Raw genomic sequence first — 17,086 nt, 5'->3', positions numbered from 1 at the left:
GTATTAATTGGAAAAATGTTCAACCTCAATTAACTTTTTAATTGGAAATATTTTGGTGATGTTTTATTCTGTGTATATATGTATATGAAATATTAACTTGGCTTCTTAACTAAAATCCCATGAGCGATAGGTTGGTCAGAATAGCAATATTCAATCATTGTCATCCAGTATATAGATGTTGTTATTGTTATTAATGCTATAAATTGCCTATATTTCTATTACATATAGCCTATATTTAATGTATTCTAATCCCAGCAAAAAATTTTGGAAGTTCTTCCAAAGGCACAACTTTAAAAGCACTTCCAGAAGCTGCACTCCCAATGATGTTCTTTATTTTAACTACCCAGGAAGTTCTTTTAATTCAATTTTTATAACTTGGTTTTTCATACTTTTAATGGATAATTTTAACTTTTTTTGTTTCAAATATGTTAAAAACAGAGTAAAAATTCATAAAATGGTACAAATCATTTAAATTTTGGAAAAATTGTGCATTTTTGCAAATATTTGAGGTCAAACGGTCCCAACAAGCATTAGAATCCATTAAAAATTATAAAAATTATTTATTTGACAAAATATTACATAATTTTTAAATTTACATCCAAAACATTGAATTCGGATCACACCTAAAGAAGTGATCCAAATTCAATACAACGGCTGTTGAAATGGAGGACTTCCGTCCTATGACAAGCCCATGTTAAATTCATCGCTTTTGCATCAATTTTGCACCACTTCCGGATCCAAAGAGAACATTTTCATTACTTTTTTGGCGACGCTTTTTTTGCTGGGAAGCGCACAGAGGAAAATGTATCATTGTGATTGTAATCCGAATCTAAAGACAAAATTGGACTTTGCAATATTTTGCATATAATTTTTGGAGAGTCCGAAATGGTACTATGTAAGTACATACAATACATACGTTATAACAGATATAACTACATCCCATATCAGAAAAACGCATATAAGAAAGATTTTTTAGAACACCAGCTTTTTCGACATTTCTTATAAGAAAAACGATCACAATAAAAATATAACTCCTAACATATAGGAAAAAATGGTTTGCGACTGCTAATTAGTCAGTGTGCACTAGAATGCATTTCTATTATTTTTTTTTTGGTAATAAATGAAATACAAGGACGGGAATTAGAGGAAGTGTTTATGGCAGAGTGAAGTTATTAAAATTTCATTAGTATTTTTCTTACATTTTTTTTTCTAATTTCGAAACCTGAAATTTTTATAAAACATACTCCTATAAGAAATAATTTACTTTTATTAATATGTATGTCTAAAATAAACTTTTTCTTATAAACGTCAAACACCTATAAGAATAATACACACATAAGAGATGTTGTGGTTTTTTCTTACATTTTGTTCGACTTAACGGTTCAATCGTATCGTATTTCCGAGTCATAAAAATAAAATTCAAAGAAAATTTTAGTCTTGAAGTAATCTTAAAATCGGCATAAAAAATTCTACTCTCTAGTCTACATATCGTTGATTTCTTTGCGCTAGAAGCCTGTCCGGCGAATTTTCGTCGAACTTAAAACTATATTTGTCGAGTTTCTTCATTCTATTCGAAATTAAACACCGAAAAACGTTGTCCACTATTATCGTTAAGTACGCATTAGCCTTTAATATGGTTAAGTGCACAATTTTCTGTTGTTTAATATATCCAAAGTTATTAATGTTTCTTAATCAATCATAAATTCAAGTTGCCAAAAATTTTTACAACTTTGCCATTGTAGGTTTTCAATAAAAATCTACCTTTTCCAAAACTCAATTTTCAATATTGGAATTTGAATGCCAGACTCTGCACTATTTTCCTATAACTTCAACCCACATTATTGTATACGATGGTGTATAACATATAATTACAATGGCAATATCAATTTAAGTTTAATTATTAGCGCCATCTCTCTAATATATATATTTGTATAATCGTTGATATTGAAAATTGTTTCTTTTGTTAGTTCTCAATGTTTTTGTTATTGACTATGACTTATGTACTGTAGCAGAAAAAACAGATTAATCGTTTGTTGTACCCTGTCAAATCTGTACGATTAATTGTTGCCATTCGCTCTTTTCCCACCATACGATGACAGCATTGATAAACACGAATACATGTAACAGTGTTGCGTTACCGTGAATGAATCGATAGTCTTCTTAATGTTCTGTTGTGATGTCATCAGCTGATCACTCACTCACGCATGCATACGACCTCATGACACCGGTAAGTGTATATGTATGTGTGCGTATGCAAAGTTTTGCTGTTCAAAAAGCTTTTATTGTTCAGCCGAAAAAATGAGAGTTTTATTTTTTAATTTACATATTTCTGCTATTGTTGCTTTTGCAATTCAAGGTTCATTCAATAAACGTAAACAATTTAATTTAAATGGCACAAATAATTTATATTATCATCATATATTCACCATTGATGCCATGATTAATGTGACAAAGATAATGCGATGAGATAAAGTATTATTAAGCATATATTTGTGAGACACACTTCTATCTGACAGCAGATGTGTTACATTAACTATGTAAATTTGAGGCCTAGTGTTGTCAAATGTGATGAAAAATGACATGGTAGAAGACCCCAAAATATATTTTTTTACAATTTTTAATTCACCGTGCAGAAAATTTATTTAGTAATTATCTTTACTTCCCTACATCATAAATACAATGACGTCTTAGCTTTAAATTACGAAATGCCATCGTTAATGTTACAGTGTTTTAATTTACTTATAGTTTATAACTAGGGTTTTTTCCCGGGTTCCCGTTCACGGGATTTTGCCATATTTTCCCCCTTTCCCGGGTATTATGTGCGGGAATTCATTCATTATTCACTATGCAATAATTTATCCGACATACATAGAGGTGGGTAATAGTCCAGATTGTAACGGGCTCCCAATACTTTTAAATGAAGGTTTATCCTCCTGAGTTATTATAGTGATACCTCAATGACCCCGCATTTCGATAGACTATTAGACTAAGTAAACCCTTATAAAGAGCACTTTCGTAATTCCAAATTTCAAAATATTTGAATAATTATTGCAATGAAGTATTAATGATATATGGAAATGACGTCCTTTGTGATCACATCTTTTTTTAAATTCAATTTTAAGTGATTTCATAGTTTTTGAGTAATATTAACAACCTTGTGCGTTTAATTCTATAAAACTAATTTTCATGTCGTCGTTACATCTGACTTTTTAATATCCAAACAATTTTTTAATTTTTACAAAAAAAACATCTTTTGTTTCTTTGACAATGAAACCTCTCTGAGACTGTCCTAATCATTGTAAAATTTGCTTTTATTACAAAATATTTCGGTTTGGATTCTTCATTGACATGTTGACTCTTTTTGATGAGATTTTCTGGCAGATGCTTGGGCGGGATCCCGGGAAATTTGAAAAAAAAAAATTCTTTCCCGGGAATGGAAAAATCCGGGATAAAGAAATCCCTATATATAACATATCATCAAATAAATTTCTATCTTAGACAATTCGACTCTTAATTTTATTATAATTGGTTGACTTTTTATTTAACCATATGGCTGAGAATTATATGGTTTTGAGGGAAGTTAATAAATCTCCAGTTCCAACGGTTAAACCTTATAATGTAGTAGATATTAAAGAGTCCAAAACCAACCTACACAAACAGAAATAAACTTATATTCTGAAAAAATTTAACTAAGTTTTAGTTCATATATTTTTGAGAGCACGCGAAAGAATTTAATTAAGTGGGAGTACATTTTTGTCATAAAAATTTTCTCACCATAACGAATAATAGTTTTCGGCAGAATCTTTAGCCTGCAGCCTTAATTGTATTCTTCACAATAATATATATTCTTCACAAAAAAAATTATATAATGTAAATAAGCTACTCCTGAAAAATTTGCTTCTGCCAACATTTTACATTTCTGTTAATTTTTAGTTTTATCTATTTTGCTACAATAAACTTAATAAAAAATTGCTTGAAATGATGATTAAATATTTTTAATTAAAATGTTAATTATTCTATTTGACAATTTAATTAAATAAGAAACATATCTAACTAAAAATATGATTGAAAATTTAGTAGTTTTCAAATAAAAATTAGGTGTTAAATGAATATATAAAAAAACTAATTGAAAATTTTGTTTATGCTGAACTAAATAATTGGCTGTACACGGACGAAAATAACTGCTGTTCATATGTTTGGGTGTAAAAATTATATGTTTGGAACTCAAAATTTTAGCACATTATTTTTTAGTGCAAGCATATAATGTTCATAAACTATCATAACATGTTTGCGACATATATGTTAATATGTTAGAACATATTATGTTTGGGACACAACATTTTTTTAATGTAATATGTGTGGGCATATATTATTTAGAAATTGCCTATAAACTTATCTGTGTTTAGAAAAATAGACCGAGAGAATATGCTACTAGTAAAAAATGGATATAACCAATTGGCTCCTTAAAAATATATACACACAAAGAAAATTTCTTGATTTTTTTTTGAGGGTGTATCAGTGGAAAAAATAATTTAGTTATGCGATCAAATCAATTAAAATTTTATTAGAATCTAAAAACTCAAAAATACCAAACTTTTAATCAATTATATTTTTGATGCATAATTAATTCTGTGATTGATACTGTCATTTTCGTGATCGAAGCTATTTAAACTATTTACATTTATTAATTTCGTAATTGTCTCAAGAATATGTGTGATGTCATTTTTTCTTTATTGGAAATTTCGTAATATAAAATATGAAAAAATAAAGTCACAAAGCAGCTAAGAGTCGGAGGATGTTTAGTTTTTCGTGTGTTTCAATTAAATTTAGCAAATTTTTTGCCATGTAGTTTTAGATTTTTTCTATTATATTTACTATCTTACGGCCAATTTCATGTAGCTTAGGCTTAAACTGTCAGTTAACAGAAATTAAATTGCGAATTTTTTCTCTCCGGTTAACTTTAACTGAAAATTTTTTCAGCAGTTAAGTTCATAACTGGAATATGGGATATATAGGCAACATGACAGATATGTCCATAGCACGATTTAAAATTTCGTTAACTAACGTAGCACTAACGGAACTTCATGAAAACGGGGGTTAACGACATAACATCGATATTTTTAGCAAGGATTTTCATTATTAAACAAATTTACTTTACTTTAAAATACATGTCAATTACATACGAGTATGTGATACTCTAGGAATCCATTAAATGTAATTAAACGCCTTATTTTCTTGCACAATTTGTCTATTACAAATTGTTAGGCACTTTTCGTACGTGACTATCAAAAAGGGCAAAAGAAAAGAAAAACGGGCTATAACTAAGCCTTAACTAAATGCAAATACCAGTAGTTTCACTTTCATAACCGGTTATGGATGACGTTATTACAATTCTAAACAAAATTAGTTGTCTAAAGTTGAAAGTAACTGTAGAATAATTTTATGACTATAAGTATATTGTAAACCAGCAGTACTGAAAACCTACTATGAATTCAATCAAATGACATCATACATTTAACGTTTTCAAGCCTCAATTCTATGAGGTTTCAAGCAACTTCAAAAATACGACGTATTTTAAAGTGGCTTAAAAAAAGGGTCTATGTCTATATTTGGCCATGCGTGTGTAGGTTAACAGTCCAACACACTTAAAATGTAGATGACTACTAGCAAATAGTTTCTATATTTCATGTTCATCTAAGACTCCAATCTTAATTCTCACAATTAAATCTGCTTATTAACCGAGCATAATAATATCTACAGACAAGGCATTCTATATCATAGCAACATAAAATGCTTCCTTCTTTTCGTAGATTTTAAACATGAATAAGCCAAAACATGGTTGAAGGTAAAAAATAAAAACATATCTTCTCAATGCACGGTAGAGTAAAATAACAAAACATATGTCTCCACAACAACTAGAGAAGAGAATTACCGGCATGTTTTGTTGTTTTGTTTTCAACCAGCTATTTATATGGCGTAACTAGAGTAAAACAATTTGAGAAAGAGTGAGAGCATCTAAAATTGAATAAAAATGTTAAGATAACATATAACTGTTACTCTTTCGAATGAGTATAATACATTTCTGTACGATTGCTGTTCTCTTCTTTGGATTGTCAATTTTCAATGAAATAAACAAAAGCTTTACGCTCTTCATTGCTAGTTTGTGCTAGGTGCTGCTACTGTTGTTTGGAAACTAACAGAGGCCCCAAAATTGCCAATTTTTCAATCAGTCTGAATAACGACGTGGTTGTGTAACGACGTTGCTTTTTTAATTCTTAGCTATAGCTACGTGTACATCTGTCGTTTGTGTTTTTGTGTGTGCATACCTTTCCTCGGCTCTCTCTCCCCGCAGAAGAGAGAGAAATTGAAAATTTTGATGTTTGAATATTTTTTGGCAAAAAAAGAAACAAAATCGTAATCAAAACCATATAGTTTTACTAATAATAAAAATTATTTCACTTGTCTGCCTACAACTGAGGCGGGTGCTGGTTTGTCATCATTGACAAGAAGACAAATAACACAAGAAAAATTCCCCCAAAGAAAATAAAAACTACAGCGAAAAGCATTTATTGAGCTTAACACAACTAGCCTACCAACGAGTCAACCATGCATGAAATGAAGTGTAAATTATAAAAGAATACCAAACCTCTCGATTGTTCGCATATGAACAAGTGTGTCTGTGTGTTTTAAATGAAAAAAGTTCAAAGATAAAAAAATCGTCATAAATTTTAACTGAAACTCCTTGATAGAAATAAAAGAGTGTTTATGTTTATGGGTGCGTATGGGTGTTGCTCAATAACTCCTTAATTATGGAATCCTCGGTTACGTATACGCCACTTGGTATATAAATTTCAACATGATGTCATTGGTTAAACAAAAAATCCCCTATTCTACTTTGTTGTCTCGGCAAATTCATTTGTTGTCATTGTTGTTTCCTCTATTTATCAATATTTATTTGATATTCATAACAAACAGACTTTAATGAATTCTAAAACAAACTGAACTAATTTCGAAGTGTGGGGTTACTCAAATATTCTCAAAGTGTGGCCAACGACAAAAACCTTTGAGTAAAAACACCTCAATCAAAGTCAAGTAAAATTTACATTTTTATGAATGTTTTTGTCTTTTCATTTATTGAACTTTTTTTATTTTCTGCGGGTCTTAACGTGTGTTTAAGGTAAACCAACATAATTTCAAATGTGACAACGTGTGTGAAAAAAATTCAAATTCAACTAAGAGTCGCACCATATGCCACGCGGTTTTGTCACTCGTACATATAAGAAAAAATATTCGGCATCCCAGTCATATTCACACAAGTGAAAATGCCCTTTCTCATAAGAACTTTTATGTGTGCCATCATTCTAACCTTGAATTATTTTTAGCATATGGTCCTTTAAAGAAACGTGAAATATTTTGAAATTTGGCCTAACACAGTTGTTTATAATTTTACAAAATTGTTGTAAGTGTCAAATTGTGCACAAATCCTTAGATAAATAATGATATAGCTACAGTAACTAAAAATGAAAATATGATGATAAGTCTTTTTTTATTTTAGGCAAAAACATTAATTAAGTGGGTAATTAAATTAACCGAATTAGTATAAACTATGTTAAGTCATCTTTCATTAAATTATATCGAATTTAATCCATTTGAATATAATTTAAAAATTATTTACTTGAATTACTATTAGTTGCTAGGATATTATTATTATTATTGAGTGCCAGGCATATTTAGAGTAGATCAATCATAGTTACTCTTAGATATTTTTTGTAATGGATTTCCTTGGTATCGATACATTCTTCGTTGACTTTTGCAACCTTTTCTATTAATAAGATTAAAATAAACTGAAAATAAATCAAAATTTAAATTAATGATACGATTTCACTAAAACAAATAGCTAGAATACTCCATGTTTATTATATTAGTCATATTGTATATTGATAAAATGCAACATTTCATCAATACGCCATCAATCTATAACCGTTGAATTTCAAATTTTTATGATTTTTATCAAATGCAATAAACTGTTGTTTGATTTAATTAATACTTCTTTGGATATCAAATCAAAACGCGTGGAAAATATTTTTTATTTTATTCAGTATTTTAAGTTTGTTTAATATTTAATTTTATTTTGTACAACTACCAACATTACTACAATAGATTTTCGCATTTCTGTAATCATTGGTATTAGTATGCGTCAGAGATATAGCAATTTTAGTAGCATTCATTCAAATTAGTCCGATTTTAGTCATAAACTTGATCGCGTTCGGCTTTGGGTTGTGAGAACAACAAATCGGCGAATAATCTGGAGCTATATCGACGAAGGGGGCGATTCAAGATCTTAGCGAATATTTCAGGAAGTTATATTTTATATGGATAATTCCATTAACGTCGAAAACTTGAAACTGTTATAATACGCTATAGAAAGGAAAATTAGTAGTTTTTTTCAACACAGTTTCATTTAAGTTGAAATTTTTTCATTTAAAATGTAAAAGGTTTCAATTTGAAGGAAAAGGTAACGTTTGAAATGAAAAAGGTTTCACTTGATTTGAAAAAGTTTTAATTTAAAATGTAAAAGGTTTCATTAGAAGTCAAAGTGCTATATACTAGTTTAGTTTTCACTTATTTATATATTGAACATCTTACCACAGCCAAAGGGGACTTCTTTCATGCCAGTGAGGGAGTCCGATTCTTTTTTCGTGTGAACAATAAACCTCCTCTTTCCGAATCTGAACGGCGTACCACACAATGTTACGCACAACATATAGAGAAGTCTGAAATATTGTGAAAAAAGTGAAAGGTTACACCACAATGATTTGATGTTTTTGTCAGTGTCTGCCATTGCACCTGAAATAAAATCGTTCTGTTAAGTTTTTTTATACCGTTTGACAAGAAGAGGTGAAACGGTAATGACCGAAAAGAAGAACTACGTGTCAATTTCTATTAAACGGAAGTGCCTAGAGAAAATGCATCATGACATCATAGATTGCATGGGCTAACGTCATTGCATCTCAGGTTATTTTACAATAACACACATGTTCTTATGTGCTCTCTCTCGTTCTCTGTTGTATTTAACATGATGAAAAATGCCCATGTAAAATTCTACAACAATTCTGTTTTGATTGGGCATACATTTTTATTCGATTTCCTTTTCTATTGATTAAACATGTGTACAAAGGTTTTTGTTGGTATTTTCAAAAGATATATAGATAGTACTTTTACTCTTTTACTGCCATAGTAAATGCGGTCAGACAATTTGCTTGCGTTAACGATTTAATTAAAATTTTATACATGCTTCTGTCCACGTCCACTATCATAAACCCCCTTTTGGGTTTGCGAGAGAAAATATTTCGTTTGTTCGACTTTGTCAATGAAATACAACAAATCTGCATGCATGTAATTTTTTGTACGCCTCAAACAACAATAAATATGTTAAATATGTAGGGTTCACAAAAAGATCAAAGTATATGTAATATGTGCTAGCTGATAGAACGCTACCAGAAATTTCTTTTTCCGCTACTGCGTCTGCTTCAAATCATTATAATCAACAACGCATTCTTACTAGATCATTCATAAATTTTTCTTTTGTAATATATGGTATTTGTAGTCTTTTTGTTGATGGGCCATCGAATCAAGGCTATTACTCACTTTTCCTTTTCATTCCATTGTTTTTGTATTTTATTGTATATTATATTGCTATTCGTTTTTCATCTTTCACAACCATTGAGTGTTTTGGCCAATGTGATGTATACGGGTTTTTTTCGCTACTACATCGGTAGCATGATGACAACTAATAAACAAAATGACTGAATAGCTAGCACCCATACTCTCTCCATCTCTAAGCTGATAGAAATGAGTTGGTGAGAGTTCTATGTGAGTAAGCGATTCATATATTTTACTTCATTCCGAAAGATTTTCCATCTGTTTAGAAACTTGTTTTGTTCTTTATTATTTCTTCTTAAATCATTAACATCATCATTAATATGTGTGATGATGACATCATTTGCTTTTATTTTTTAATATTTGTTTGTTACGTTACCATTCAGCTTTAATGTATATTTGTGTTGGTCAGTGCCGCCTTTCTTGTTGTTGTTATTTTATATACATTTATAATTTATACTTAGTCTTAAATGAAATATTTTTACTTGGTAATATTCTCTGGGATTTCGTAAAGATTTGTCTGTTGGTTTTTGTATTGTTGTTTGTTGTGTTTCACAATATTTTCACCATTGAGAAATAATTTGTCATGGGAACTTTAAATTGTTATATTTCATTTTCAAATATTGACTATTCAACATTTCTAACAATTATTTTATTATTTGTATGGGAGAAGAATGAGTGGTGAACTAGGTTCCTTTTGTTGATCAAATAAAACATGTTGGAAAAAGTTGGCTACATCTGTGTTACTTTATTTGTCCTTAAAGAATCAACTACAACAATTAACCTTTAATTTTGGTGAAAAATATTTTTTGCGTGTATTGGAATATTATAAAATCTCAAAAGCATAATTAAAAGAAAATAATAAATAGATTTATGTTCAGGAGATTCAAGGTTCGCCTTAATCTTAATATTTTTAAATGGATACACAGTGTTGGTTAAGAAAATAAGAATATAAGCAAGGCAGCGGTTATTGTATGTAATTGGATTTAACTGTTACATGTCATAGAAACTCATGACCGAAGAGTTGCCAAATTCATTAAAAAAAAAAACCCTAAAATTCTTCCGTTAGTGGTTGTTTAGTGTTACAAAATTATTTGCTTCAATTTAAAAGTACCTTTGATATACATAAACATACAGCGGCATAGGTTAGGTTAAAGTGGCAGCCTGATTAAGTTTCAGGCTCACTTAGACTATTCAGTCCATTGTGATACCACATTTAACTAAAAGTACCTATTACATATGGACACTTCTAGTTTTAAGCGGCATATGTTCAACTTATTTTATTATTTCAGCCGCAAAAGCTTTTTCTATTCCAGATAAATGTTGAGATTTTTTATTAAGATATCATCGTTTGTTTTGTGTTTATTACGTTAATTGTTTTATTTCCTGATAGATAATCAAATGTTAATTGTTTAGTATTTTCTATAATTGACATATTCAAAAATATGAGTTCTTTCTTAAATTATTAATAAAACATAAAGAATTTGAATCATTAAAATTTTTATCAGCTTTCGAAAAATAGGTACGAACAAATATTTTTACTATCAAAGATAAGCAATTACTGTGGAAATTATTCCGTTAAAATAATTTTAGGTCACCAGAGCATACAGTTGTGGTTTCTCTAATCGTTAAATACGCAAAATTTGTAAAGGCTTAAGTATACGATTATACGGAGCATATACACACAAAGAAAAAATATTTTCATCCTGAACGATATTATAGAAAAACGAAATTTCCGTTCGTTTCGAAATATTTTCTTTAAGAGCAAACAACACCTAATTTATACTAGCGATTGAAATATTGTCTCAAATCTTTTGTTATTTGCTTTTAAAATAATTTTTTCAGTGTCAAAAGAAAAAATTGGGTTCCTCAGAAAAGAAAACTCTTCTTTCGATGTAATTGTTTAGCGATGAACATGAATTGTGTTCTTTGTAATGCAATTTGGAATATGCTCTGATAAGTAAATGTTATATTGGCTGGTCGTGGAACTTATATATAGAATTCTCTAGTTTGCCAACAAAAATCCTTTCATCAGTTCAAATTGGTGGGAAGACAGCTATTTCAGATTCCCCATCACTTCTAGCTTTATACATCCCAAACAGTTTTCGTAGTGCAAATTTAAACTGTTTTTCACAACACCATATATTAAGGTATAAAAGGTATATTTTAAGGATCCGTTTTGGAAAATACATCGTCTTTGAGCGCTTCCTAAATAAAAAATACTATATAGTTTAATAAAAATGTCAATGTTATAGACTTCTTTCAAAGTAATTTTCAATAATATAAAAAACAAATACAATATGTATTTAAACTCAGCACGCAGAGAAGGAATATGATTAACTAAAACATGTTTCAAGAGAAAAATGTTATTTTTGAATAATGAACATGGTACACTGTTGTCGCAAAAATATTCTTTTCTCGGCAAATATATACATGATGGCAGAATCACATACACAATTTTCGAGAAAATAAAATTTTTGCGACAAACATGTTACATGTTCCCCGTCCAAAAATAACATTTTGCTCGTGTGTAAAGTGTAGACGTAATTCATGGTTCATTGTTGATTTCAGCATTTCAAATGTAACAATTTATCAAAAAAAAATTAGATTATTTTTCAGCGATCAATGAACCTGAGAAAGCGTATACGAAAAAGAGAACATGAAAAACATCATTCTTAGCCTGCCGAAAACCCCCAAAATGATGTCAGACCAGTTAATGAGCATATTACTGATGGTTTTTGAATACCGTAATTAAGCCGTCTGGTACTATTATTAGTAGATTTTTTTCAGTCTTTGGCGGGAACTGAAGGCGTTATTCATATCGAATGTTGTTCTAGTTACCTACTATTTCGTTCACTCATTATTAGAAACTAGATTACTCGCAAACGAAATTTAAAAGCAGAATATTTCTCTTTTGTATTCGAAGAAATTGTAGGCAAAAAGTCTGATTTTTAGTTTGGTCCTGGTGGTTCTTTTTCTTTTCATTTCTGATTTGATTTGATTTTTCTTCCCTTAGAATCTTAGTACTAGTTTTGTTGTATAAATCATATACCGTGTTTCTGAACTATTGTGCTAGTTTGTTGATATCATTGTTGTATTTATTTGATTTTTCAAATCTCTCGGAGAACCCCAGTATAGATATCGTCCATTTCATGATTATAATTTTGAATTGAAAAATTGGATATTGTATACGAATCTTTAGATTAAAGTAATTCAAAGTAATCTCTTTTTTGAGCGTATAATTTATGCCCTAAAGTTCTGGTTACATAATATTTCATGTTAGGTGAATATTTTTTCAATGTACGTGGATCTAAAATAAAAATATCGCATCGTGACTTTAGGATTGCAAATAACTTGAAACTTGGCTGACCGAAAGCAGTGCACTAGCACTACAATCGCGTTGGCCAACGAGGTCATCTATCCATTGAAGATTAACCATTGCTTTTGTTCGAATGTATTTTTGTGCGAATGTCTGGCTAAAGCAAATTTCTTTTTTCTCATTTTGTTTTGCAAAGTGAAACAAAATTCTTAAAATTCAATTAAAAATTTGTTTTGTGTTTTTCTGGTTTTTCTGCATGTGTCTTTCTTTAAAACAAAGACGGTCCCTTCACATTCTACCAATGGATCAAATGATAAATGTGCCATTATAACATTACTTACTCAAGTGCTGTAATGGCTCCCATGTCCACTCTAAGAGTTCTTTGACATCATCATTCACTGTTTTGAGAGTCTAAGGTCTGTGTCAGTGTATATTTTTGCTTCAACGTGTATGGTGCAAAATAAATCATTCATGGGATCTTGCATGTGTTAGGCTTCATCTCACCGTGAGTAATTTACTCATAGAGTACAAATACGAGCTAAAAAATCGTCATTATCTGAAATAGCCGGTATTTGTTATTGATGTTGCTGAATTGAATTAATTTAATTTACTTGTACTCAGTCCAAGACTATTGGCATTTGCTTAGATTTTTTATAACAAACTGGCGTCTTATCGATTTTTTTTTGTTTTTGTTTTTTTTTTTTTTTTTTGTTTCGTTAGCATTTCGCACTCACTTGATGTATATAAAAATAGAGCTTGAAACAGAAATGAAGTCACTTCTATGAAATTACGCTGAGCACATTAACTCACATATACATGTGAGTTGGAGTGCAAGGTAATTTATTTTCAATATAATTTAAAATAATCGACAACGCCATCTCTTTTGGTGGTTGTGTGTAACTTTCTAAATTCTAACAAAATTTAATTTTATAGTGAAGAAGGGATCATTGTATCGTATTAGCAATAATAAACTCAGAGAAATTTGTTAGCAAATTAATAGCCATTTTCATGTTTCCGGTAAACTTTAGTTACGGAACGTAAATTTCACATATCTTCTCTTCGTTTAAATCTAACAAAAGAATATTCAGCAGATAAGTTCCTAAATGCGTAAATCTCAAGATTTTTAAATTCCACTTCCCCAAATTATTGGCCGAATTAGAGGTGAAAGTTCATGAGTATTGAAATCAGATGATTTGCAGCACGAAATTTTAATTTTATGTAGTTATCTCCTCGTTCAATCATGAAATGTTCCGTTGTAACCGATATAAGGAGTTACCACAAGTATTGTCTCAATGATTACCCATATTAGATCTATGTTACACATCTAAGCCATGTTTTATTTATTGATGGTTTTGTTTAGTAAACTCAAGTGAATAATTATCTCTCTCGAGGAATCAAAAATGAATAGTTTAAATAATGTCAGTCTCCAAATAATATTCAAAATTAAAATACTTGATCACCAAGGAGTTAAAGATTCTACTTCCCCGTTTTATACTTCTTTAGATCTCAAACATTTTTGCAAATAATATTTGTCAATGAGTGATGCTTGAGATTTTTATAAAGTGTTTTTTATAAACTTGTTACGTAGATTATCGTTTCATTCGTTTTTTTTTTTTTAATCTTGAAATTATGCTAATATATTATATTTGTATACAAAATTGTTTTCAACATTATTGTTGAAGTTTGTCATCGTTTGACAATAGATTTATTTTTTATTGATTGATAATCACATTAATTTATTTATTTTGTTATATCTTATAAACAACTCTGTTTTCTAAGTCTATTTGATTTATAGTATATCCGCTTAGTTTTTTTTAACATATACATGATGATGATGATCAATAAACGAATGAATAACAGATTACAGTTGGTATTCCCTGCAAAAGTATACAATTGTTATTTTTTCATTGAGTTTAGAAGCAACTTCCATGAAAGTAAATTCCAGTTAATTTAAACTGATTGGTCGATAAAAGACCAATCGATTTTTACACAAATGGTGTTCCTTAAATTTGTTTTTTTATTCGTTGCAATCTAAATTTAGTTCGTGGTAACCGTTAGCAAACGTTTAATTTAGCCTTAAATAATCAGTTTTTACCCTATGGTGGTCTAAAATTATGTTTAAGAAAAAAGATCTAGATTTCGGCAGTTTTGGCATTAAGACATTCAGAAAATCTTAATGCACCAAAAACAAACAAAAAAACTCTTGCACAATAGCAATGTAAAAAATTCAAAGTAATATACCAAACGTACTCTACCACAATGAAATGACAAAATTAAGATGATTACTAGTACTAATTTGTAATATTTTTTTTTATTAATGTAAATTACTATAGAATTACACATGTAGTAAATGAATGAAATCTAGGGATACTTAACTGTCAAACCTCCCACAGTCTTATGATAATATATCATTGTTAAATTATTTTTATTTAAAATTAATTGTTATCACAGTTTCATTGTGGTATTTATGTTATAAGTAAATTGAATATAACATTTGATACCAAAAGACTATGCGGTATATGATATGTAGTTACTTATTGATACCATAATTTCATAATATTCCAAGTTAAGAGATTTTAAAAATGAAACACAACTACCTCAACATTTTCTAAAAACTTTCGGAACTGTATTGAGATTTCAACTGCGTATGCAGATGATGAAATTTTTCAAAGAAATCTATCTGCGGATTTTTATTGGCATAGAAACCCAACATGAAAACTTCTTTAAATGAACAACTTCACTTCTGACGATCTTTGAGATTCCGAATTTTCATTTCAACTGGTATTTGTTAAGAAAATAAAATAGAAAATTCTATACAGACTATATATATATGATATACTATTTATGTTAGATATAGTGACAACCCGTTATATTAGACTTTCCTAGATTACTGAGTCAATTGTGTTACCACAGGTGGTGAACTTCGTAGTTAAATTTTTACTGGGATACAATACATGTGAATTTACTAATTGGGACTTTGGAGTTATTTTTATTTAAGGCCATACCAAATTGGTAGCAGTGACATAAAAAATAAATAACCAAAGAACCCTCCCTCCTACGCTCTAAAAACATAAACACTTTAAAAAGTACAAATAATAACAATTAATGGTGTGTTTACATTTATTCATATTGGCATTTTAAAATATCAGTGTGAATTTTATTTTCAACAATGATTGGATTATTGACCAATATTCAAATGTATTAAATTTAAATTATTTTTTATACTGTTGATATTAAATTTATAAACGTTCAAAAGTTACCTGCATATTATGTTAAACGCTCAAATAACAATTAAGCAACAAATAAAGTTCCTAGAGAAACACAAAGGAAAAGTATTATAAGAAAAATTCGTTAGTAAGCTGAGTGGTGGAAAAAGTTACCCACCAAAAGCTCCAATGGCAGAGGAGAGTGAATATGATTTTGCTTTTGAATTTCAGGTAAACGAGAAAAAAAAAACAAATCTTAAAAAAATCAAACATTATAGTAGTTCTGTTGATTCCTTAAAATAAATTCTGTTTATCACAGAAAAAAGTACACCAATATTTTTTTTTAATTAATGTCTTAATTGAATTTTTTTTAATTGAAAATATTTAAAATCTTTTTTTATAAAAACAAAACATCCTCAGGAATTAATTGAAACAATTATATATTTAATTGTTATTTTTTTTAAATTTAATTTGTTAAATTGACGTCAGAAATTGATTCTATCCTTTATAAATAGTAAATTAGCCAAGATATGTAAAAACATAGTTGAAAACTCCACTTTAATTGTGGACATAAACGGGCAGAATTTATTTTGTATATCAACTAAATCCACTCAGTGGTTTGGATTAGGCAATAAAACAAATGTTTAAGTAATTTTTATGTCTATTCTTTTAATAATTTTTTTGTTTTCAATTTAATTCACAGCAATATGCTGAAAGTTTGCAGAAACCACTAAAAACCTTCCGCGTAGATTTCAGCGCCAACAACGTACCGACTGGCGAAGGTTACGTTGCACGCGATGGAGATCTATTCACAACAACATACAGCACAACACAGTAAGTTCATCATTCATTTTATATGATAACATTTGTACCGCCTCCCCACCAGACGATATGAGCGTGT

General features: G+C 29.3%; 1 protein-coding gene and 1 long non-coding RNA gene across 27 annotated transcripts in view; one reads left to right on the top strand and one right to left on the bottom strand.

Moving 5' to 3' along the window:
* The window catches only part of shot (dystonin-like protein short stop), a 272,625-nt gene that overhangs the window by 216,822 nt on the left and 38,717 nt on the right, over positions 1–17,086 (top strand). For 16 of the 26 annotated variants that reach the window (XR_012722870.1, XM_075310682.1, XM_075310679.1 and 13 more), the window contains one exon: positions 16,889–17,019. The exons of 8 other annotated variants lie outside the window; for them this stretch is intronic. Coding sequence is in view for 17 of the 18 variants with exons in the window: in XM_075310682.1 (XP_075166797.1) it covers positions 16,889–17,019 (131 nt within the window). In the remaining variant the exon portion in view is untranslated. Of the gene's footprint in view, positions 1–16,273; positions 16,417–16,888; positions 17,020–17,086 lie in introns of those variants that run through there. 2 more of the 26 variants (XM_075310684.1, XM_075310696.1) reach the window with 2 other exon arrangements.
* Positions 7,675–9,776, bottom strand: LOC142238941 (uncharacterized). The gene is made up of 3 exons (XR_012722871.1): positions 9,649–9,776; positions 8,647–8,774; positions 7,675–7,844 (listed from the first exon to the last, which is right to left on the bottom strand). It is a non-coding gene; the product is annotated as an uncharacterized LOC142238941 (long non-coding RNA).

This window comes from Haematobia irritans, chromosome 5, assembly GCF_050003625.1.
Source record: "Haematobia irritans isolate KBUSLIRL chromosome 5, ASM5000362v1, whole genome shotgun sequence".
NCBI classification, from domain to species: Eukaryota; Metazoa; Arthropoda; class Insecta; order Diptera; family Muscidae; genus Haematobia; species Haematobia irritans.
Note: the sequence above shows the minus strand (reverse complement) of the source record. Positions and strands in the feature narration are given on the sequence as shown.